At 43.7% G+C, this 24,928-nt stretch overlaps 3 protein-coding genes across 4 annotated transcripts in view; all 3 read left to right on the forward strand.

Moving 5' to 3' along the window:
* SIFR (SIFamide receptor) overlaps positions 1 to 15,811 on the forward strand; it is a 110,598-nt gene extending 94,787 nt beyond the window's left edge. The window contains exon 3 of the mRNA XM_033485731.2: positions 2,081 to 15,811. Coding sequence (XP_033341622.1) covers positions 2,081 to 2,858 — 778 coding nt within the window. The 3' untranslated portion in view covers positions 2,859 to 15,811. The remainder of the gene's footprint in view (positions 1 to 2,080) is intronic.
* Positions 15,812 to 16,278: 467 nt separating this feature from the next.
* LOC117229353 (odorant receptor 13a-like) lies at positions 16,279 to 20,629 on the forward strand. Its single transcript, XM_033485791.2, has 7 exons — positions 16,279 to 16,837; positions 17,442 to 17,694; positions 17,913 to 18,022; positions 18,391 to 18,705; positions 19,468 to 19,743; positions 20,123 to 20,273; positions 20,360 to 20,629. Exons 1-6 carry the CDS (start codon positions 16,595 to 16,597, stop codon positions 20,177 to 20,179), a joined length of 1,254 nt encoding a protein of 417 aa, XP_033341682.2. The 5' UTR covers positions 16,279 to 16,594; the 3' UTR covers positions 20,180 to 20,273; positions 20,360 to 20,629.
* On the forward strand, positions 20,376 to 24,788 carry LOC117229354 (odorant receptor 10-like). 2 transcript variants are annotated; one of them, XM_076526573.1, is made up of 7 exons: positions 20,767 to 21,067; positions 21,142 to 21,730; positions 21,934 to 22,186; positions 22,722 to 22,825; positions 22,884 to 23,210; positions 24,035 to 24,310; positions 24,592 to 24,788. In XM_076526573.1, exons 2-7 carry the CDS (start codon positions 21,536 to 21,538, stop codon positions 24,652 to 24,654), a joined length of 1,218 nt encoding a protein of 405 aa, XP_076382688.1. In that variant the 5' UTR covers positions 20,767 to 21,067; positions 21,142 to 21,535; the 3' UTR covers positions 24,655 to 24,788. The 2 variants fall into 2 exon arrangements, with proteins under 2 accessions (XP_076382689.1, XP_076382688.1); XM_076526574.1 differs by lacking the exon at positions 24,035 to 24,310 and having other exon boundaries at positions 20,376 to 21,067.
* Positions 24,789 to 24,928: the final 140 nt, after the last annotated feature.

Here is a 24,928-nt window from a genome sequence, read left to right on the forward strand (position 1 = left end):
ATCGCGGTGTTACGTAAAATTAAATTTACATAATATTTACAATGCACCGTTTTATCACGGTTTATACATCGACATTCTTCGAAGATCTTTATGCTTTCTAAAGAGAGTATTTTATTGTGTAAAGTATCTCACGATTCTGTCGAAATAGCCTTGACAACCAGGCCGTAACGCATCTAACTATAATTACGCCTCTACCGTAATTGCGCTTCGATGCCTCTAATTGCATGAAACGTCACAAGCTTTTTCTACGAATCCGCGGTAGACGTCGAAGTGATCTTCTTTTTACCGGCGTAGAACCGACATTTCTAGGACAACGTGTAAGATGACAAAAAGAGTGTCATAACAGTTTTCAATGACACAATGTATTAATAACTTCTTGCTGGAACAGCAATCATAATTACTTGTAACTTCTCTATTTAGCATCAACGATCGAGCGGCGGCTGTTTTCGACAAAAAATACAATTCGATAGGCTTAGGACAGTTTTCTTAGCTTAGGCATAACAGTTTTCAATGACACAATTTATTAATAACTTCTTGCTGGAACAACAATCATAATTACTTGTAACTTCTCTCTTTAGCATCAACGATCGAGCGGCGGCTGTTTTCGACAAAAGATACAATTCGATAGGCTTAGGATAATTTTCTTAGCTTAGGCATAACAGTTTTCAATGACACAATTTATTAATAACTTCTTGCTGGAACAACAATCATAATTACTTGTAACTTCTCTCTTTAGCATCAACATTTTCGACAAAAATACAATTCGATAGGCTTAGGATTATTATTCACAAATTCACGTAAATATAACAATACAACTATGCTATAAATCTGAAGGAAACACGTGAAAATGTAAATCAATGGTTAAAGATGCTTCACGCTATAATACGGCTCACCCTGTACATGCTTTCTTCTGCAGCCGTTATGGCGTCATAGAGGGTAAACGTCGTAACATAAATCACAGTAGATCCATCTAGATAAAGTGTATAAAGTTAAACTACTCCGCGCGTGGATGTGAACATGGTCGCGTCATTTCCACGTAATCCAACAGTTCGGTATACGATTACAATACGAGATAAAATAAAATAGTGAAAAGTTTCTGGAGAATTACAAAAAAACAGAAAAGAACAAGACCGTAATTCTACGTAAAAAAATATAACTGAACGAAATAATCGTACAACAAATCTGGACGAAATAACGAATACATTTTCTTCATTCGAGCCATATAATCGATACTACTCGACTGCCGCGTCTGATCATAACAAACCGGTTCTACTTACTTCGCGTAAATCTTCAAACTTCGTTTCCTCGCCAACTATTCTACATTCTCGACCTATTCTTTAACAGGTTAACTACCGTGTCACCTGTATATGGACGACGGAAGCATTTGCTCGGATTAGAAAATTAAATTTCACGCCAATCGATTACTATTTCTTTATTTGAAACGTAACTTAAAACAAAATTGATGTACGACTTGACTTTTCGATTACAATTTGATTAAATGAAACGCTTCGCCGAGTTCTATCATCTACGGTAAATTCTCCCTAATTGACGCTCAGGTTATATACAAAAATGGACAATTTGGGAAGAGGAGATACGATTATTAAATAACCTTGCAGCACGTTTTTATAGCTGTCGACAATCGGTAACTATAAAAAGGAGTCTCGAGGCTCGAACAATCGCGTCTCCTCTTCCCACATTGACGAGTATACTCGTCGAAACCAGCTTTAATTGCTTAAGAAAAATACATACTTATTAAATCACATATTTAATAAAAATCTATTTTACACAGTATAAATATAATAACAGTAAAAAGATAATAACACTTTCAAAGAATGCTGTTGCATTATTTCCAACCTATTAGACAAGCTATTAAAAAAGAAACCAAACTACCAATTAACCTTAGACTGTCGCACTCGATCTAGACAAACTCAATTTTGCCTAAAGATCCACAGTCTAACAATTACATCACTTGCACACCTCTCGAAAAGGTTGCAACAGCTTAATTAAACCAACCAGAGCTCCCTGAAATAACCCGAAAATTCTCGCTACCGTATACTAACACCCGTCCCTCGGTTTCCAGGTTCCTGGCAATCTGGTGGCCGCTGAAGTGTCAGATCACGAAGAAGCGAGCCCGCATGATGATCGTGGTGATCTGGTTCATCGCGTTGACGACGACCTCGCCGTGGCTGTTGTTCTTCGACCTGGTGGCGATCTACGACGACGATCCAGACCTGAGACTGTGCCTGGAGGTGTGGCCGCATCCGGCGGACGGCACCCTGTTCTTCCTGATCGGCAACCTGACCCTGTGCTACGTGCTGCCCACGATTCTGATCTCCGTCTGCTACATACTGATCTGGATCAAGGTGTGGCGGCGGAACATCCCGACGGACACGAAGGACGCGCAGATGGAGAGGATACAGCAGAAGTCGAAGGTGAAGGTGGTGAAGATGCTGGTGGTTGTCGTGATCCTGTTCGTTCTGTCCTGGCTGCCTCTGTACGTGATCTTCGCGGTGATCAAGCTCGGCGGGGACTCGGCTGACCGGGAGGACGAGATCCTGCCGATCGCCACGCCGATCGCGCAATGGCTGGGCGCCAGTAACTCCTGCATCAACCCGATCCTGTACGCGTTCTTCAACAAGAAGTACCGGCGCGGCTTCGTCGCGATCATGAAGAGCGGCCGCTGCTGCGGCAAGATCAGGTACTACGAGACGGTGGCGATCATGTCCTCCTCGACCAGCATGAGGAAGTCCTCCTACTACGTGAACAACAACAACTCGTCGACGAGGCGGGCCTGCCACGGGCCGCCGGTCCACCAGGACAGCAACGTCTCCTACATATTCAACCACACCGGCGTCTAGGCGATCCGTTGGTCCCACCGTACGGAGAAGAGATTTTGATGTTCGGCTATTTCCGAGGCTGGCTGCCCACCGGCGGCTTTCAAAACCGAGGCCGGTCCGAGGCTCATGGTCACGCCAAGATGTCGTGTTCGGCATCGCAACCGATTGTCGCTCGGACCGGAGGATGTCGCCGATTCGACGGAACACCGGAACGGAACGGCCGACGCCCGATTTTTTCAACACGAAAACGACCTGGCTATTTGTTCGCTCGGGGCCGGCGATCGGTCGGTGACCCTTGTTTGTCGACGACGCGATGGAAACAAACAAACAAAGAAACAAACCAACCAACAAACAAACAGACGGACACCTACTACACTGGAACACACGTACACGCAGTCCAGACAGCAGGAGAACAGCGACACACAGAGAGACATATGTACAGACACAGACACACGGACACACGAGTTTCACGATTTGGATCCGTCATTTTGTATTTTCACCGCGCGATAATGTATTTTGTTAAGCAGAACGGAAAACCGAGGCGGGAAAAAAAACGATGCCAGATCTGTAGGAGGGGGGGGGGGAGCAAGCTTCCGGCTCTTGTCTCGCCGTTGTCATGGATCCCTTGCTCCGACATATCCGGACGTCTCCCATGGACGCCGCCCGCCGACCGGACGGGGCTCCGAGGCTGCCGGATACTTTCGGAGGCTTCCTCCTTCTTTTCCACGATCGTCTTTTTAGATTTCTAAGGAATCCACAAGGGAACGAAGGGACCGAGTTCGCCAGCTTGTAATTAGCGTTGATGCGTGACAGCGGCGAGTTCGAGGCGCGATTCGGTCGGCAGCGGGGTAGGGTGCGCTGATCCAGGGTTTTGGGGATCGGCCGCGGGCGGCGGGTGGTCCCGTGCATCTTGTTGTCTCTCGACGGTACACGCACGCACACTGCCACGAGACGCAATTAAGCTGCGCCCGGCGACGCGCCGCGGGTGTAATTAATCCGGAGCAGCTGGCCGCGCGCGACGCCCGCGCGCCGATTCCAATGGGACGGGTGTCGCGCCCGAGATGAGGAACCGCCCGAAAGAAGATGAGGAGTCTCGCTCGAGAAGAGAGGAATCTCCGCCGATCAGCGAACGGCGATACGATCTCGAGCCGATCACGTTTTTCGGTCCTTAGGATTACCTAACACGCCGGCTAATCCCCGTGCGTTGCATGCTGCGAGTTCAGTGACAGTAATTGCATAACACCTAACCGTTACCTTCACACACTATCGGCGTAGCATGTTGCCAGCGTGTCGGAGAGCTAGCAGGCCAGAGAGCGTGGGAGCGAGAGAGAGATAGAGAGAGAGAGTGAGAGAGAGAGAGAGAGAACGACTGGGGGAGAGACAGAGTGCGCAAGACAGAGAGATCGAACCGTTCGATTAAACGTTACCTCCGCACACGAATGAAACAGGATTAAATAGGTATTCTACTTGTACTTATCTTAGCACGGTCGGCTCGAACAGGTATATATACACATATATATTTTCTTATCGGAACGTTAGACGATCTAGTCTTTTTGGGATTTCTTAAGGTGCCATACATATTACGTACGCCTATATAACAATTCTTATCGAGATTATTATATACTAAGACAACACCAGAGAACAATGGACGGTCCTATCGAGACCGATCCACCAAGCAAGACAGATTTAACGATTCTCGCGCTCTCGTCTTTGCCGCGTTATCAACGTTGCCTCCCTCGTCCTTCCAGTTCCCATCACCGTCCGTCCCTGATCACCCCAGTCTCCTCCCTCTCCTCCTCCTCCTCCTTCTCTTCTGGTCCCTTTCCTCCCACACCACGTCACCATCTCTAGCTTGCCCACCGTTCCCCGGAGAAAGGCGGAAGTGACCGACTTACCGTTTTGTCTCGAATTATACTCAATCGATTGCATGTGCGACGAATTAACGCGGTCACTGGCGACAATAACGACCTTTTACGCTCCGGGAGGGCAGACTCCTGTCACGAGCTAGTTCAGAGACCATGATTGTGTACTCGGTGGCCGCCTGGTCGACGACGAGACCGCCGTTTTACGCTCTCGGCTCGGCGAGGGCGACGGGGCCTCGATCCTCGTCCAACGCGAGCGTTTGCCACGACCCGTGCCTCAGCGCGCGGACCTTTTTTTAGAGCCGGAGCTCTTCGACCGAGTCGTAGGGCGAGACCACGCGGCGATCATTCCCGCGACAGTCGCCACCACGACCGACCCCTCGGCATGGAACAACCTCGCCTTGCATGACAATTGAGCGCGACACCGAGCGCCGCCGATCGGTCCTCGATCTTGGCCAGCCGGGGCCCTTGGGAACGGCGGACGCGTTCGCTTCGAAAGAGCAACGCGGGGCGTCTGGTTTGGTCCGCCAAGACTGGAAGCGGAATGTCCGAAGCGTGCTAAGAGTGGACATCAGCGGACAGAAGGTAGCGTTTCGTCCTGGGCCTGCCGGTGGACCCGTCAAAGGGCCTACCGAGCAGACTCTGCCTTAGACGCAGGGAAGGAATGCGTTCCTCCGCGATGCCGGAGCAAAGTCCGCGGGCCGAGAGGCCGGCGAAACAGTCGATACGCTTGCGCGAGACGAGGTCGCGCGACCCGAACAGCCACGCCCCGCGACGCGGCGCTCCGCCATTGGCCGCAGCGGCCGGCGGGGACGTTCCCACCCAACTGGATCCTCCTACCGTTCAGCCGTCGAGGTGCCAAGCACGCGACAGCTGACCAACGTCCACTCGACCCAGATCCACTCCGACTAAGATCCATCCTAGCTGGATTGCCCTCCGATTAAACTTGCCGAGCGTGACGCAGTCGCAGACTTGGTTGGCCAAACCTTCACCTTCCGCCGAGCCGTTCGACGACCGACCGGAGGCGAACGGGGCCCGACGCTCGTTCCGTTCCATGCTGACGGGACCGTCGAGAGTTCCGGCGACCTTCTACGAGACTTTTATCGGGAATTTTACGCAGCGCGCCCCCCTCGATTGCCAGAGGGCGGCGCTCCGTCGATCGGCAATGGATCGTTGTCCGCGAGAATCGCGCGCGCCACGGGACCGGCCGTCGGCGACGACCAAGCTGGGTCCCGTCCTCGCTCGATTTCCGGCGAAGTCGACGCGCCGGGTCAACGGCGACCCCGTTACGGGCGAGTCGCGACCGGTCGCGTGAACGCGAACGGAACGAGTCTCGCGGTGGACCGAGACACCGTGTGCAACAAGATGTGGCACGTTGCGTGGAGCCGCGGGATTTTATGATAGAGCAACTATTTTCGTAAGGTTTTTATACGTGGCGAGAGACAAGGATGTTAGATGTAACGAACAAAACACACGCGAGGCGTAACTGTGTAGAGAGACGGTCGCGAGGATACACCTTTATTCATATCTATTGTGGCTCAACGACGAGACGCCGGCGTGATTGTTGCGTGACGTTTTTCTTTTTTCTTTTTTTTTCGTAGGCGTGGACAAGGACACCGTTTAGGGCCACGCGAGAGCAACATTACGTATGTGAATTACATGTATCGTTGGCACGGGAAACTCGTCGAACGGAGGGCCCACGTTGAGGGGATATTACGAAATCTCGAGAAAAGAGCGACTGTATACGCACTAAACGTGACTAAGCATTTAAGATTACACGATTACGATTGCAATGTTTATATATATATCTATTATATGTATATATATATTTATAAATTATATATATATATGAAATATATATGTACATATAGATATTACACAGAAAACTAAACGTCTATCCGCTGTCTCTATGTAAACATGTAAACTTATTGTATATGTAAGTATGTATATCGTTGCGATGTTGTAATTATACATATATGTATATACATATATATACACCGCCGTTACCTCCAGTCTTTATTCGTTGTCTCAGCGGGAAACCTCACGTCTCATTGATTTGTCGTCGGTGCGAACGGAGCGTGATCGTTCGCCGTTCATCGTTCTCACCGATCATTTTCCTACGCACAGCCGAAAGAGAAAGAAAGGGGAACGAAAGAATCACTGTTGTTGGAAAGGCCCTCGCATTGTCCGGCAATAGAATGTACACGGCACGGTCGGTTTGTACAGAGTGGCACCGAACCGAGGGCCCCGGAAAATTGGAGGTCTGGATGATGCTCAGGAAGATCCACGAAAACGATTCGGTTAATACGCCTGGTGGCTCTCTAACGAGCGAACGGTCCTTTTTTTAACGGTGTATCAAGCGGGCGGGACGCGGACAAGTAGTTTTACGCATTTATGGGATAACCGAGTGAGTAGGGAAGAATTCGATCGGGATCTGGACAGCTCTTTTGTTCCGTTTCTTTTCGTTAATTGGCCGATCGGACGCGAAAGGAATTTCTTGCTTCTATTCTCGCGGCCATTTGTCGCGCGTCTGTTGAATACCGATTTCTAGAAATTATAGTAAAATTTGATGATATAGTCGGAGCACAGCTCTTTTGTTCCGTTTCTTTTTGTTAATTAGCCAGTCGGTCGGCGAAAGGAATTTTTTGTTTCTATTCGCGCGGAGATTTGTCGCGAGTTGTTGAATACCGATTTCTAGAAATTATAGTGATCGATTTATAATATAGTCGGAGCACAGCTCTTTTGTTCCGTTTCTTTTCGTTAATTCGCCGGTCGGCGAAAGGAATTTTTTGCTTCTATTCTCGCGACCATTTGTCGCGAGTTGTTGAATACCGATTTCTAGAAATTATAGTGATCGATTTATGATACAGTCGGAGCACAGCTTTTGTTCCGCTTCTTTTCGTTAATTCGTCGGTCGGTCGGCGAAAGGAATTTTTTGCTTCTGTTCTCGCGGCGATTTGTCGCGAGTTGTTGAATACCGATTTCTAGAAATTATAGTGATCGATTTATGATGTAGTCGTAGATACGATCGGTCACCATATTCCCAACTATCAGTCGCAAATGATGAAACTTATCTTATCGGTTCGTCTATTAAATTGAGATCCGCTATGATTTTCTAATTAACGCTGGCGCGTAGAATCGATCGGATCAAAACGAAATTAGTTCGGTTTCGATTAATCTCGAGATCCCGTATCGAGGGGGGAGCATAGTCTAAGGTGAAACTATAGGGGTTAGAATAACGAAATCGTTGAATGCATCTGTTCGATGATCAGAGTTTCTAGAGTCTAATCAATTTTGTTACTATTATACTGATTCTTATTAACTGACTGTTGTTAATTGATACTGTAACTTGTATAATCTTCGCTGTTACCACACGTAGCGGAGGGGGGGGGGGCTTCATCCCCCCCGGCCTCCTTGAACGGATGGCAAGCTCTGTTCCAATTTATCAGTTACATTTGTAATTGTTTTTACATAAAGTCTCTCTTTACCGGATATAAAGATTATATGGAAATATTACATTGTAAATACTATCTATAAAAAGAATATATATATAAATACATATAAATACATATACATATATATATACACGTAAATATATGTATGTATAAATATATGAATAATAAATATATATATATATATGTGTAATCTTAAGCATAATTTGTATGTTTATAAAATGGAACTTACGTATTGAGATACATTTATATTATAAGTATAATCTTTATTCTTGTATATTCAGAACGGATCGAATCGTGGTTTGTCTATTCGACACGACACGGCCGGTTCACGTTGACTTCTATTAACCTGAAAGACTTTTTGTACGTGTTTCTAATTATCATGCAGCTCTGAATTCTTTGGCTCCGTGTTCGGGTCGCTCTGTATGGAACGTCTACGTCGAACGAACCCCACGACCCCACGACCCCGCCCCTGCCCCGGTGTTTTAAAACGTAATCGATAAGATTTGTGAATAACTTAGGTAAGGATTTGTCGGTCATCTTGATACTTCGATACTTTGGCAAACAATATTATCAGTAGTAGATATCTCGAGCTATTTTGATATTTCAAATATTGTGAATATCACTTGGCAACGATGTTATTCACCGTTTACCCGGTACACAAGCGCTACGCGAATAATATCGTTGGCGTATGGAAATATTTTTGTATTTCGCGTGTTACCATTAAATACTCTTTACAAAACGACGGATACTTGGCACTGTTAGGACCTTTCTAACGCTCTCGTAATTACTCGTGTATAAAAAGAAAATAGGAACATTGTAAAACTCTCGTAGTTGTCGACTGTTGTCTCTGCGTGATGCTTAGAGTTCGCCAGGCCACTTTTTTTACAGCAACACACGCATACTATAATTGTACGAGAGAGGGATACTTTTGACAAATTATTTTCATACAGGTGTACAGAGTGATTCTAAAGTAGATTATTCGGCATTGGGACTGTATCGCGATCTCCTCTACGACCAGAGACCGCTTAATTATCTGCCCAGCGAACGCTTATAATTATTCACGTCGAAAATGATTCAACGATCTACGAAGCTCTCACGAAGAGGTTCTTGATGCGATTAAATATCGTTGTACTGTTCTGCGGTGATTTCTATTTTTATTTGATCGTTCGATCGTGGACGCGCGACAACGATTGCTCTCTCCCTCGCCGAACCCGTAACAGCTTGATTAGGCTCTCGAAAGCACCGTTATCGGCTCGCATGTGCAACAAACCTTCGGCGTTAGGTTAAATCTCATTACGCGAACGCACTCTGCTTTAACGCACGTTCGTTTCGAGTATTATCGGATCGCTCGTACTTATCGGGACACGCGTTATTGCACCGCTAAACCATCCTGATCACGACAAACGATCGCTGTCGTTAATTCGAGAACTCGCGAACCGAGTCCGAGTCGCGAAAGCTCGGGTCGCGCGCCTACGTTGATTCGCGCGCGATAGCAAATCGATTGGTTCGCATTGGAATGCCCGACGATCCAATTCGCTCGCGAGACGTCGTCTCTCGATCGCCGAGATGGCCGAGATACACTCCCAAATGTTAAATCCAAATGGTGTCCACGTGTCGAGCTAGATTTAGAGAAGAGTATGCGCGCGAACTATGAAGTTTGCGAAGCGACGTTGAGAGGGCGATTAATCATTTCGTATATCGTACTATACACACACACACGTATTTATTACGAACTCCGTAAAAAAGAAAGATCACTATGTTCGATTCTATCGCACACCACCACATCCGTTCGCATAATCTCTCACTTACTTTTCTCGCGGAGTCAAGCTGGGTCGAAGCTTTATTAAATATTGTAATAAGAAGACGCGTTGATCAACGACGAGAAACGTCGCGACTCTGCGGCGGTGATGCGCGTGCAATTCGATGGATGAACGATCGGATCGATCAATGTGATCCGGTGTTCTTCGATCTTACAACGTGGCCGGCGATTTCTTTTAGAATGCTCGTCCGTTCCTCTTCGCTATCAACGATAGGATAAGCGCATAAATCGGACGCCATTGCTGGACCAATCCGTCTGCCGGATTAGATCCGAATGATCCATAATGCGTTTCCGTGGCGGTGCGGTGTCCGTTTCGTGCGTTTCTCTCTCTCGTTGCAAACTGCGAAATATGAATTTCGTTGCGAATTTCTAAATCGAAAAAATTCGATTCTCGCAAGAAACGAAAATCGTCTCGTTTCATCGCGGATCGAGGACGAACGAGTGCTTAAATGAACGGAATTGTCGAAGAAATCGCGGCGCGATGGTTCGAAAGCGCGCGTTTACGAAACACGTCGTTTACAAGAATTTATTAGAAATTCGTAGCAGCAAATACAATTTGATTCGAAACGGGCGTAGAATTAAACAAAAAAAATCACGAGAATCGCGTGAATTCTCGGTGAACGCTCTCGTGTTCCGTTATAAATTGCAGTGCGACGAGCGTAAAATGTTAGATTAAGAAGCCACGTATCTGTTACCTGTGCAACCTGTTTTCTGCGAGAATTCTGACTAGTCGTTGCGATTGTTGAATTGTGTTTGAACCGAGTACAGTGATGTCTCCCTTACCGACGCTCAGAATGTCCACAAAAATGGATAATTTCGGAAGAGGAGACACGATTATTCGAGCCTTGCGGCTCGTTTCTATAATTGTTTATATATTATTATTATATATATATATATAATAATATAATAATAATAATATAATATAATATAATATAATACTAATTAGTATTATATATATATAATATATATAATACTAATAAATATAATTATTAATTATATATATTATATATATTATTTATATATAGTATATATATTAAGTTATATATTATAATTTATAACTATAAAAATAAACCGTGAGGCTCGAATAATCGAACCTCCTCTTCCCAAATCGACCACTTCTGTGCGCGATCTGGGCGTCAATTAGAGAGACATTACTGTCTACATATTGTTTATACGCGCCGCGCGTTAAGCACGCGGCGCAAAGGATTATCGAAGTGAGAACGTAGAAACGAAGTTGGCGAGAATGTTATCTCTTCGGGAAGAATATATACGTTAACGGGGAGAATGTCGGCGATTCTCGATTGGCTCGCAAATGAAACGTAAACACGAACGGATCGTTTACGATCCGACGACTCAGCATTCCGATCCTTGTTCTGTTACGCGCGCCGCACTTGGTATTGCCCACTCTGTTATTTATACGTGCACAATACACACACACACAACCGACAACATTGAAATATCGATTGTAAAAACAACAACAACAATAAGTTTAAGAGCCGAACGTTGATTTAACGAACTTCGTGTTTTTCATGTTTGTGATAATAACCGAGAGACCAACACGACGGTCTTTGTACAGTAAAGATAGTTGTTCACGCGGTTTACGTTTCGGTCCGACATTGTAAATATCATGTTCGTTTCCGTGATCACTTGGTTTATTCACGATTCTCGGGGGTGAGTGAAAATGCCGTATACAGGAACAACAAGCATCCGGGGAGAAAATTATGGTCGAAAGATTTATATCATTGTTCGACGTGTAACGCGTTCGTTGCGAGCAGGCTGCGGATTTTATGCACTTTACGACGAGAATTAGCGTCCGCAGCTCGAATCAGCGGCGAGGTTAAACACATTTAACCCTTTGTACTCGAAGCCATTTCAATTCTAAATGAGTTTCTCAGATCTTATTTCTATTTCGCACGCGTTAACGCAGTTTATGCATTTGAAATCGAGTCTTGTAACTCGTACAACAGGTATCGTTTTAACAGTCTCTCGAATATAAACGAACGTGACAATGTAAAAATTACTTTGTAACACTGTATAACGATTTCGTCGAACCACTCGAGTGCAAAGGTTAAATAACGACGCTGTGCTGCTTTCGACCTAGCAAAATGATTGCAGAAAGAATGCAAGCTTCCGAGTCACTTTCGCCGACAATTCTGACGTCGCATAAAGATCCGCGGCCTGGTCGCGACGGCTATTAATTTCGAAGAAGGGAGAAATCGTTGCTGGTATACGAGAAACAAAACTGTTCATTGTCCAAAGGGAACAGACACGGTCCTTGCATAGCAAGATACGAAAATGCTTGGTGAACTCGCTTGCTATTCAGATTATTTGCGCGTTCCAGCGAAAACTGAAGGTTCGGAGCACGAAAGCTCTTCGATGGCTGATACAACGAGGGCTGCGCTCGCAATGATTGTTACAGCTTACAAATGCCCTAGAATATGACAAACCGTATTTCGGTTCACGATGTTCACGTGCAACAACAGCGTCTCGACGCGTTGTTACATCTTCGGTCATCGAGGCAACCGACCTTCCGCGTGTAGACACGCCGCACACATCGATGACATCCGTTCGTCTGAAAGACACAAAAAAAAACGTTGCACAAAAGTCGACAAGCTCGTTGCAGTTATCGATACACGTTCAGAGATTTTCTAATCCGAGGCACCGCGGTGCCCCGCCGTTAATCTAGGCGATTCAGGATCTAAGGAGCCCGTATCATCGATCTTTGAATCTCTTCGCACATTGTACGCGGATTTCGGAACGGCACAAAATTCACGGCGTTCGCGAACTTGCCGGGAACGTAGCCGTTCCCGGATTATTGTACACAGCAATATAATACGTAATATTCGATAAAGATTTAAGGCGAACACTTTTAAGCGTAATTTATTATCGTTGTCGTCGGGAAAAGAGCAGAACGAACCGGCGGTTCGTTCGAACGCGTTACGTCTAAGTAGATGATTTCCGAATTGATTGATTAATAATCGAGGGCGCACACGTACACCGACTCACACCGACACGGACACACGGCGTACCACGCGTGAATTACGCTCTCTGAATTACGCGATTCTGTTCACGGTCTCTACGGACGATTAAGAGACATGTAACGCCGATCAGGATCGAACGGTGATTTGATCGATTACGTTGTTTTCCGAACGAAGTCGAATTTGTTGCTCGCGATCGGCCTTTACGAACTTTTATGGAAATCGATGCGTTGCTTTCGAACGGTTTGCCGGGTTTCCATTGTGCACACCTGCGAAATTCATACCTATTACGCCGGTACAATCTCGGCTAGATTGTTACAATGTAATTTATTGCGAACACCTGTTGTCAGCAGTCCGTTACTTTGCGGGAAAACTTTTACTTTGTCCTGTGCGATCGTCAAATATTTTTCTAATCGTTTGATAAAATACGCACGCGAATTTCTAAGGAAATTACAGTCACAAATCGAGTCTCTTTCTGGTTTTGTAAACTCAAGACGAATTCGCAGGATATTTGTTTCTATTCGTCGCGATGTAAAATTGCAGAATTTCGTGGACGGTTTTTTATTCATCGAGTAACGTTTCGAAGTAATTTGTTTTCAAATATTTATGATGTATGTTAAAGTTAATGTTTATGAAATTTCATTGTCTCGGTAGAACGGTTTTGAAGAAAGTGAACGATAACAGTGCAACTTAACAAAACAACTGAAAGAAGATTTCACAAATCAGGTTTATCTGTCAAACAAATCATTGATTCTTTGGAGAACATAGTTTCTTATAGTCTGGTACACTCCACCTGTTGCAGACGACTTGTGCACCACTTGTCTGACTAAAAACGGACCTTCTACTTGCCGAACTATAGCCGAGTTTCACTTATCAGACCAAAGCCGAACTGCAATTTGCTCGCAGCAGGTCGAGGGCGAATTAAAATCTGAAAGATACGAGTGCAATTAGAAACTTCGAAGTTCGTTCGAATAAGTCAAATGTTCATTTGAATGAAATATTTCAAATATTTTACTAATTTCTTACGTTCGTGTCCTGAAATATAAAAATATACATACTTTCAATAAATAATAAAGAAATCAATTGAAAGCGAAACGTGCCAGTTTCGATTTTACAGAACACGCCGACACTTTGGTGAATCATTTCTTGCAAAATTTGTTTAAATGTATCCGTCGATGTTTCTAGTAACATTTCAAAATCCGAGAATTTGAACGACAGCGACGAGTCAACAGCGATCACACAAAAAAACGCACCGAACACGACCGTTTCCAAAACAGCATAAACATAATTTTGCTCCGCGTTTTGGGCCTCCGGCATGGCAAAAGGTACGAGAACTGAGAACGACAGCACAAGGAGAAAAATACAATCCAAATGGAACGCATCACACACGAAAACTCAACTACCGCTCTCGTCTCTTCCTTTTTTTCCGAGTGCAATACATTCGATACACGCGCGCAAGCGTGCAAACCTGTAAAGTAGCGACACCCACAAATTTTAGAGCATAGTCGCAACGGGTCGCTTTCCAACAACTTAGACTAGACGATCGATCAACGATCCGCTGCAATGTGGCGATCGACGACGTCGTTCGAGCAACGATCGCCGAAGAGAGCCGAAGGAAATTGTAATTTGCATTGATTGCACTAGGCGCGCGCGCGTTTGCTTCCGGCGAAATCAGTTGTCAGAAATCGGGAGAAGAAAGGAGCCGCGTGAAGAAACGGGAAAGAAAAAACGTAATTGGCGCGAGAATACGATCGCGAGCTGCGAACAGAGGCCGGTTCAAGGATCGACAGAACGAGCCTGCCGATGTGGAAACGCTTCAGCTTCTAATTAGGCGGGAGGAAACTGTATCCGAGAATATCGATACCCCGTGTAATGACATTAATGTAAGAATCCTCGATAAAAAAAAACGAACCTTTAAAACTAGCGACCGAGATCGAAAGATGGGCCCGTGCCCGACTCACCGGCGAACACGGACACGTTTCAGTTAACGTTTTCTGTTGCTTTGATGGTTACACGTGTTATGTGGATAAACGGCATTATCCGACTAACAATGAAATAATAGAAACATACTAGGTAAGGACATGTATGCAAATGAAATTGATAAGTGTTTTACTATTGTATCAACGGTGTACGTACCAAAGCGGAGGAAGCCGGAAAAATGTGAACGCGTTACCAATGTCGACGCCTCTTGTCCCCGCCCCCCTCCTCCCCCGCCGCAAGAAAACTAAACCGCTCCCTACCCCCACCTCTCCCAATCACCACCCGATTTGATTCACTGTAAACGATAATGGTACACTTAAGGCTCCAATACGTAAGCACTGCGGGAGGTAGTTCTTCGTTTGTTGTACCACGTTTCGCGCGTAGAGCGCCAGAACAATTGTTGTGTGTCGGCAATTCAGTGTCGGTCGGCCTCCAACGTTTTCGTCCAACCGAATAAAAAGAAAAGAAAAACAAAAAAAAAAGATAAAAGAAAAGAAACGAACAAAGCGACTAAAAAAGTAAAATAAACAAGCAGAACGGGAGAAAATGAGAACACGAAGAAAACGGAGAAAAAGAAAACGAAACGTTCGCCTGTCTGTGGAAGTAGCAATAAATTATCATTTTCGATCATTCTCTGTCCCTCCACCCCCCACCCAACCCACCGCCCGGTACAACCATTGTCTGTTCGAGACTTTTACGATCGAGGCGACCGAAGCCCTGAATCGTGTCCCACGAGAATTAATGAGTTGCGAATAAGTATATGTATTTTCTCAAAGAAAATGATAAAGCCGATATACATATATATAGGGATATAAGTGAGACATATATTTATATATATGTATATTAATTATATATATAATAAAATACTTCCACTGTAAAATCCTGACTTCTTTGTTCCTTCATTCGTTCGTTTCTTCGCGCGTTCATTGCCCAGCAGAAGACGCGACGCTAAAACGGAAAGCACAGAAACATTTTCGAGTTGTGAATTTTGTTTTACAAAATTATACCTCACTCAGTATCGAAATGTTCGTTCTATTTGCATAAATTATTTCCATCGAAATGATCGTCTCATTCGAAAAGAATAATGTTCTATTCCTGCTCGATTATTAATTTCAAGGCGCAAATATCATTTATTAAGTATGGTACCGCTATACGAGTATAGTATTTATGGTGTTTATGGTACTTACGGTATTTATTTCACGTTTATTTGATATAATTAACCGGCGCACGTTATTTCGTCGCAAATTTATATAAACCGGACGATCATTCCGATGCGAAGGAAGTAATTAAAATGCAATTCGCGCTAATCATTTCGGCGCTGCACTCGACGCACTTGCCAAGAAAAACTTCGCAACTCTCTCCTTACCTTCGCGATGCAATCTCGATCTTCGGGCAACATTGTCGATCAGAATTCTATCGAGAGCTGACTACTACTCCCACATCGTTAGCACTCTGTTCCAATAGACACTGACAGTCGGCGGATCGGAAGGGGCCGAGGAATAGTCACACCCCTTAGACACCTTGCATAATAGATCAATGGAACGTTTGCTTCTTCATCTGGTTTTTATGCTATCACGCAGCCGTGCATATCGAAGCTCTCGCTGATACGCGGCTGTCCACGGTTGATCAAAGCAATGTCAGACGAAATAAGCACTCCTGGCCGATGCTCGACGGTCGATTGAAACTTTGCCGCAGCTCTGGTCTTCGCTTAGAAATCCCTATGAGGAAAAAAGACATTTCCATTCCCGTGTCGTGTTTCCTTATGAAGTGTTCAGGATGTTGGATGGCGAACACCGATTGGGAGAGGAGACTGAGAACGCTCACCGTGGCCTACACGTTCGTCATGCTGTTCTTCGGCGTGTACATCGACCTCTCCGACATTTATCACAGCTTGGACGACATCGACGTGAGTGCAACCGTTTCGCAAGTCGCGATCGTCGCCTATCGAAACAGGTCCCGAACGGTTCCGTGTTAGTTCCGCGTTCGTTTGGAAATCTTCGTGATTGGACACTTCCTGAAATTCAGAAATTTAATTTCTGCGGACCGATTTGTTTCCTCCGAACGAAAACTCTGAGCGAAATGCATTCGATGTCGACGAACATTTTCCGAGAACTGATCAGTATACTGCGATCATGCCCAAATTGAAAGTGCAACAAGATGAGATCTAATTTCGAATAAACGATCCATTGTGTTTTATTTTTATCGCGCAAAGTACCGGAAACGGGAAAAATTAAGCTTTTGCTGTGACACTGTTGGGGTCATGATCCCCGTGACCTCAGCACACCGGTCAAGGTTTAAGAGATTTTGAAAATTGCGTAACGCGATTTGATCCAGAAAAAGTGCCGAAATTATGCTGAATTTTGACGATAAAAGGAAACAAAGATGCACAGCTCCAGTTCACCAGAGATTCCGCGTTCGTTCACAAGCCAATGATCATTACCACTCTATTTAGTGATCGATTACATGAAAATTTAGGCAGCATTGCATTGTTAATATTTGTCCAATTCCAGTATGTCCTTTATATAACTGCTAGCTTTCTAATTACCTCCGTCGGGTGCTTGAAGCACGTCCTGTTGTGCCTGAACAAACCGAGATTTATGAAGTTAGCGATGTACATGAGAGCGAATTTCTGGGACATCGAGTACGACGAAGACGAGGAGGTGTACATAGAGTCGACCAGAAAATCTTTCACTTATGTCGTCGCGATCACGTGCAGCTGTATGGTATGCATTGTGCTTGGTTACACGTGTATACCAATTTATGGTGAGTGAACGGAATTAAACGCGAACGAGTAGGAATCGTAGTGTTCTGCGTCATTCTTTCTAGATGACGAAATTCAAGACGATCTCGCGATTTTTTTTAGGACGTTTACACTGCGAAATAGCACTCGTATCGATCGATTTACAATTGCTTATCGTCACCTATGCTGTATCATGCTTGTTGCACCTTTACGATCTTGATTCTTCTCACGTGCATTCTAGAGACCGTCTCGGGAAACGCATCAGTAAGAGCGCTTCCGATTAGGATGTGGCCGGTTCTGGGCCACAGTATGTACGACACGCCGTATTTTGAAATTCTATTCGTCATGCAGGTATTGCACGTATCCGTCTGTAGAAGAGGAACATTCGTTAGTAAAAATTAAGAGGAGAATGTTGAAACGTTCGCGTGAAATCCTAGGAGACGGTTGTCAAACGCGTTGCCGATCGCGATATAATTTTCAAAATCACCGAATTCGATCCAATTAATCCTATTCAATCAAGCTTACGTTGCAACAACGATGGCAAAAGGTCTAGACAAAATTCGATTCTATTATGCTTACATGGCAGCACATGTTAATCGCTTTTAGAGCTCGGTAGGTTTAGCGATAAAAATGTCTGAATTGTTCCTTGCACATTAGTGTAATACATTTATTGATCTAACAGCCTTCTTAAGCTAAGAAATCATCGCGTACATTCACAGGCATTGTGTTGTCTGCAAGTCGGCGTGACCTTTATATCTCTCGACAACTTTCTGATCCTCGTCAACACACACGTAGCCTGTCAGTTCCAAATACTGCAACACAGGTTTTCGAATTTGTTCGACACTAGCAGCAAACTGATCGGACAGTCTGATTACGCTGATAAATGTTACAAAGACCTGAAGGAATATATTCGACAGCATCAAGCGCTTATCGAGTACTGCAACAGATCGGAGGCTGTCTTTTCATTGAATATTTTATCGTATGTGTTGGTATTCAGTGTGGGAACTTGTTTGAGCTTGTATCAGGCGCTTCTAGTAAGTCGAAATATATATTAATTGTATATAATAATTCTTACAGTAAATCGTTTTGCATATGTCTCGCCTTAGATCGTGCAGATTTCATGACAAACTTGTACGAACCGTAAAGAATTCTAAATATTGGAGATCCGGAGAGTCGAGGTTCCACTGTACTAGTATTTGCGATGACCTAAAATTACGATATTTCCGGGAAATGATGGGTTCCTGAGGCGATTCGAAGCAACTTTTTCCTTTACAAAAATTTTCTCCGAGGCACCGTTAACGAATTATTAACGAAAAACACTGACCAATCAGGGGCGAACTCGCTTGGCGCTAGGCGGCCCAGCCAATAAAGCCGAACTGTGGTTCGCGCACTTGTTGGCATGGCCACCGCGCGCCTGCCGAGCTCGCCTCTGATAGGTCACTGTTTTTCGTTAATAACTCGTTAACGATGCCTCGGAGAAGATTTTTGTAAAGGAAAAAGTTGCTTCGAGTGACTTCAGGAATCTCTAATTTCCTGGAAATACCATAATTTTGGGACATCCTGTAGAATCTTCTGTGAAATATTACACGGATCACAGGATAACGAAATTGTTAGGAAATCTTGCACGAACTCTAACGAAACAATGAATTTTTCAAGGATAATCTAGCTACTCTGAATTCTAATTGATTTTCAATGCTCTGGTGGAAGGTAATAGTAACGTATTCGATGCAAACTGATGAAGTTCATACAGACGATTTGATGAATTCCCTAATCTCCATACCGAATGATCTTTTCAGGGTGATGTAACTATTGAACGACGGATGTGTTTCATGTGCTATGTAGGTGGTATTCTATTTCAATTGGTACTGATTACTCATTCCTGCGGCTCATTGATCACTGAAAGCATGAACATTGGACCGGTGGTATACGCAACTTTGTGGCCCGCTTTGTCGACGAATAGATCCGGCAGAATGCTGAGAAGAGACGTACACATGATCATACTGAGATCACAGAAACCCTGTCAGTTAACTGCTGGTGGATTCTTTCCTGTGTCCTTGGAGACCTCTACTAAGGTAGCTGATTATGGTTATTCGATTTGGAAACATCTATCCATGCGGATTTTTATGCATTCACGCCACGTGCGGATTTTTAAGATGGAAGAAATATAAATTAACGAGGTCTGATAGAATTTTTCTATTTTTGGAACGAGCAATCTTATCGTTGACTGAGGAAACCTTTCTCTATTTTTAATTTTCGTAAAGTGTCCTGTGAAAATGAAAATTTGCACGAGTATCCACGGTGTAGTAATGAAACGAATAGACTGTATTATGTTTACTTTTTCGAATGATGCAGTCAACTGCATAATGAAATAGTTATCGAGCTATGCCACATTTGTTAATAGAAGCATTTATTTCCGAGACAATTCGATCATGACAATATTGTGTTTTGCAGCTCGTCAGTACCGCAGTGTCTTACTTCACTCTGCTGAAGCAGTCATCGGAATCCTAATTACCCGTACGCACGTGAATTGCAATTCATTTCATGGAGCAGGAAGCTGCCATGAAAATTAGTATCCATGGGCATTGATAGAACTACCATAGAGGTAATAATTAGCAGAAGATCGTACATTTATTGATATATCGCGCGACATTAAAATTGCATTAAAATAATTTTTAAACAATCTTACAGAATGTAAAACGTTGATATCTACGCTGATAACTACCACGGAGTTACAACGATGTAACGATAAGACGACCTATGCAATGATGACTGAAGGGAAACGCTGATAACTCACGAAATCAACGAAATACCTAATAAATATAGTAAACGATATGTGACCCCTATCTTTCAATAGTATTCTACATGAACAAATAGATATTTTCGATACAAGTATTAACATCATGATAACTTTTATTATCACTGTATTTTCAAGATAAAAGTCCGGTGGAATGAAACAGATTTCTCGTCTCAATCATTTTCCCTCATGAAAACCAACAATTTGAATACATTCTGCTGCAATAATCGTGATCAGTTCAATCGTAAATGTGCGGAGTTGACAATTCATGAGTGACCAGAGGATTTTATGAATTTGGGAGAGCAATGCGACGATCATACTAAAAATGAGTGAGAATTTAAAAAGAAATTTAACAATATTATTATGTTCATTATTTCTACGTTCTGTTTAGAAACTTTTATTTACTACTATTCGTCCCCAAATGATTGCTCGCAGTATAATATTAATGGAAGACGTGCTGGAAAAAGAGAAGATGAAGATCACTTACTTGCGCGTTGCGTCATCAAATACAGATGAATATATTATTATATTATCAATTATAGCGCGATGACTTGTACGTGACATACTTGTACGATGAGAACTCGCATTGTTTTCCGGGCCAGGTATTTAGGCTATTCTCGGTATCTCAGTTCTCTGACTGAATAGCGTGTAATATTAACGGTAGAACGCGTTATAGTGACAATGATCCGTGCGAAAAAACCAAAGAGAGTACACTAACTTCACTGAAGACTTTCCAGGAACGACTGGGAAGCTCCCGGATATATTATCGACCCGGTTCGCAGCCGATGGAAAGAAAAATAAAATGTAAAATACTGTTCGGAACGTAACAGGTGTTTGGACCATGAATAATACACTTTCGACAGGTAACTTCGGGGCGCGTTTCATGCGTGACGGAAGGTGCGAAGAGCGGAAGATAACGTGTTTGAAGTTAAAAAGAATCGATAAGTGGACGGGTTGACAGGTAGAAATAGCGTTCGAGTGTCATCAGGGCCCAGCTGACACCGAGGAAATCAATAGAAAAGCTCCTGCCGAATACGGGAACAAATGTTTCTCGGTATTCGAAGTCAGTCATGCGGCTGATACAGAGTAGAGACATTTCGATCGACTGGACATGCCTGTTGATGAAATTTGTTGGCATATGGCTCGCGGCCGATCAGGCCGAACAACGACGAAGAAACGCGGCGCTTATCTACACGATCAACGCGATGTGCATCATCACGTGCGTCGCGTTCAGAGATATCTATTTCTCCTGGGGGAACGTTGGCGTGAGTATGCACTTCCGAAAACTTTTCTAAGCCGTTGTTATCGCATTATTGCGTTGCATCACCTATTCGTGAGTTTTGAGGCACTTAAGAAGTGGTCCTAAACTTCAGGCGACGGATTCTAATTTTAGTTAATCTTCGATTTGAAATAATTGCACCTGGGCTGTGCGCGTGCAGTTTTAACTGTGATTGTTGCATTTTTCTAGGACTGCGTTTTCATTATGTGCAACATTTCATACCTCATGATCGTGTTATTTAAGATCGCCGTTTTGTATACGAATCGAATGGAATTCTTTGAACTAGTCCGATACACGCAAAAGAATTTCTGGCATTCGAACTACGACTTTGAGGAATCCATGATTCTGGACAATTGCAGAAGGATATCCGGAATTTTCGTCATTACACTTAGCTTTTGCACCCAGGGCACTTGTGCTGGATACATGGTGACACCACTAGTAGGTAACTGGATCCAACTCTTACTAAAATTATCAATTTTTTTTTTAGTTTGATTCTAAATGTCATATCATGTATGCATCATTTGTTATAACATTTATCTTTTTCCTGGTCGCTATATTACTATACTATATTACTATACTATATTATCGTATTCTTGTATTGCATAACGAAAGGTTCATCCCATTAAAAGTATAAACATTACTATTATTGCCATTACGAACGTCTTAGTAAAAATTAATTTGCACGTTCGACCGTATTTCTGCGAAATGTAACTCCAATAATAAATATTACGTCGTTCGTAAAACAAACTGGGCAATAATTTCAATCAAAATTTAAATAGACGGTGTCTCTCCAGAAAATTATATTTTTCCATTTCTGCATGCTTGTCCGCGCTGCGAAAAACGCTGTAAAACTTCGCGCGCTCGTGATGTAATTTCGAAACACCTTCGATAAAACGACAAAAATTCAAGTAACACTTGCGGAAACGGTCCTCGAGATTAGATCGTGCGCCAATAAAAACGTGGTACCGACGTTCCAGAAAATATCGGAAAAAACGAAACCGACAGGATTTTACCGTTCAACATGTGGGTCAGTTTTCCCGTGGAGAAGTCGCCATACTTCGAGGCGCTGTTCACGATGCAGGTATTGTTTCTTGTATTTATCGAATGCAACATCGATGACAGCATTGACTTTCTCGCAGATCCTGTGCGTGTATCACGTCGGTATCTGTTATATTTCTTTCGATAATTTCTTCTGCCTCTTGAACCTGCAAGTAGCTAGTCAATTTCGCATACTGCAACACAGGCTGAATAATTTGAACAGCATCGTCGAGGTGGAAGCCGACAGCAACGAAAGCTTAACCAGATACGCGAGAACCTATCAAGCGATGTTGGCGAATTGCGTTCGACAACATCAGGCGCTTATCGAATACTGTAAACACATTGAGAATATATTTACAAGGATCATACTCGGGCAGATGCTGTTTCTGAGCTTGATTATGTGCCTCGTGGGATACCAGCTGTTTTTGGTAAGCAACCGCTTGTTAGTCGACGAAACTGAGCAAATCAAAGGAAGAACACTTTCAACTACTAAAAATGTCTACTTAAACTTGACGAATTCGTACGGTGGCAACTGGATATTATACTTCGCTTAACGACAATACGTTTTCGAATTTATTACGTTCTAAAACATTTTCCGAAATCGCTCTGGATGATTGTTTTTGCTATGCTGTATAAAATGATAGGTCACAATAATGTTTTATGGATAAGATTTCAAGTGTCAAAGCTGAGACAATTGCATTACGAACAATTGTTGTATCTCTGCAGATGTTAATTTACTAACTGCATCGATTTATAAATGTCTAACTCTGTGGAACGTCTAATCAAACGTTCCTAATGATCCCATAGTATTTATGCAAAGTAAGTGTCCCGAAAATGTCTCGCAATCCGGAAATGGGAGGTTCCTGAGGTCATTTGAAGCAACTTTTTCGTTTGCGAAAATTTTCTCCGAGGCTTCGTTTACGAGTTATTAACGAAAAGCACTGACCAATAAGAGGCGAGCTCGGCTGGCGCGCGGCGGCCCAGCCAACGAGTGCACGGAGCCCAGTTCCGCTCATTGGCTCGGCCGTCTCGCGCCGAATGATCTCGCCTCTGATTGGTCACTGTTTTTCGTTAATAACACGTAAACGAAGCCGCGAATTGCATTTTCGCTAAGGAAAAAGTTGCTTCAAATGACCTTAGGAATCCCCTACTTTCGGATTGCGAGACATTTCTGGGACACCCTGTATAATAGAACGATGACGAAACGGTAACTTACGAATGTCGTTTTCTGATTTGATTAAAATTTCTGCAGGCAGATACGCCTCCATCTCGTAGCGTCGGTCTGTTCCTAAATTTGTTCGGTACACTGGTGCAACTCTTGATGTTCACGTACAGTTGCGATGGCATAATACGTCAAAGCCTGAACGTCAGCAAAGCGATACTGTCCGGACCGTGGCCGAAGTTGCCAATGAACAGACTTGGCAGAATTCTGCGGAAGAACATATTATTCATGATTTTACGGGCGAACCAACATTGTTGCGTCACAGCTAGCGGTTTTTTCCCGGTATCGTTAGAAACGTTCACTCGGGTAAGAAAAATTGTCTTCACGCGCCGCTTTCAATATTATTTATGTAAAAGGCACAATGAGTGGACGCTATGTGGTCGCACGAGTAGCTACATCTTCGTTTATTTGTTCACCTGCATAATTTTAATAAGATTCCAGTAACGCGATTCCACTAAAAATAAATATATTTCATAATATGTTTCAACGTTTTCGAAATTTTACATTTGATCAATTAATTTCTCTCATAAATGCACAAAATTCGTGGGTTCAATGAGTCTCTCTAACGGTTGAATCATTTGTTTCAGGTTCTCAGCACCGCGATGTCATATTTTACCTTACTGAGACAACAAACTCTCGATAAAGTGTGAGTGTACCGGGAAAGTAATCACTGATGTATCTGCAAGCGAACATCGAAACTTCGTGTACCGTGCGTGCAAGTATCCCGTAACTGAGCGTGTAGAAAACCTCTATTAGTAATAACACATCGATGTAAAGCATTGAATCAAGTTTTATATCTTTAACCCTTTGCGAACTAATTCAGCGTGCGAGCGGAGGAGATCAATGACTTCTCTTTGTCCGTGACTTCGTTTTATTTGAAGCTGACGGGGCTTCGGTCAGCGATAAACCCGACCGAGGAACGCG

This window comes from Megalopta genalis, chromosome 15 (genome assembly GCF_051020955.1).
Source record: "Megalopta genalis isolate 19385.01 chromosome 15, iyMegGena1_principal, whole genome shotgun sequence".
NCBI classification, from domain to species: Eukaryota; Metazoa; Arthropoda; class Insecta; order Hymenoptera; family Halictidae; genus Megalopta; species Megalopta genalis.

Coding starts and splice junctions, on each gene's coding strand:
- LOC117229353 (XM_033485791.2), top strand. CDS start 16,595: ATGCTCGACGGTCGATTGAAACTTTGCCGCAGCTCTGGTCTTCGCTTA. Junction 18,706..19,467: donor GCTTGTATCAGGCGCTTCTA/GTAAGTCGAAAT, acceptor TGATCTTTTCAG/GGTGATGTAACTATTGAACG. Junction 19,744..20,122: donor CCTTGGAGACCTCTACTAAG/GTAGCTGATTAT, acceptor TGTGTTTTGCAG/CTCGTCAGTACCGCAGTGTC.
- LOC117229354 (XM_076526573.1), top strand. CDS start 21,536: ATGCGGCTGATACAGAGTAGAGACATTTCGATCGACTGGACATGCCTG. Junction 21,731..21,933: donor TCTCCTGGGGGAACGTTGGC/GTGAGTATGCAC, acceptor GCATTTTTCTAG/GACTGCGTTTTCATTATGTG. Junction 23,211..24,034: donor TGGGATACCAGCTGTTTTTG/GTAAGCAACCGC, acceptor AAATTTCTGCAG/GCAGATACGCCTCCATCTCG.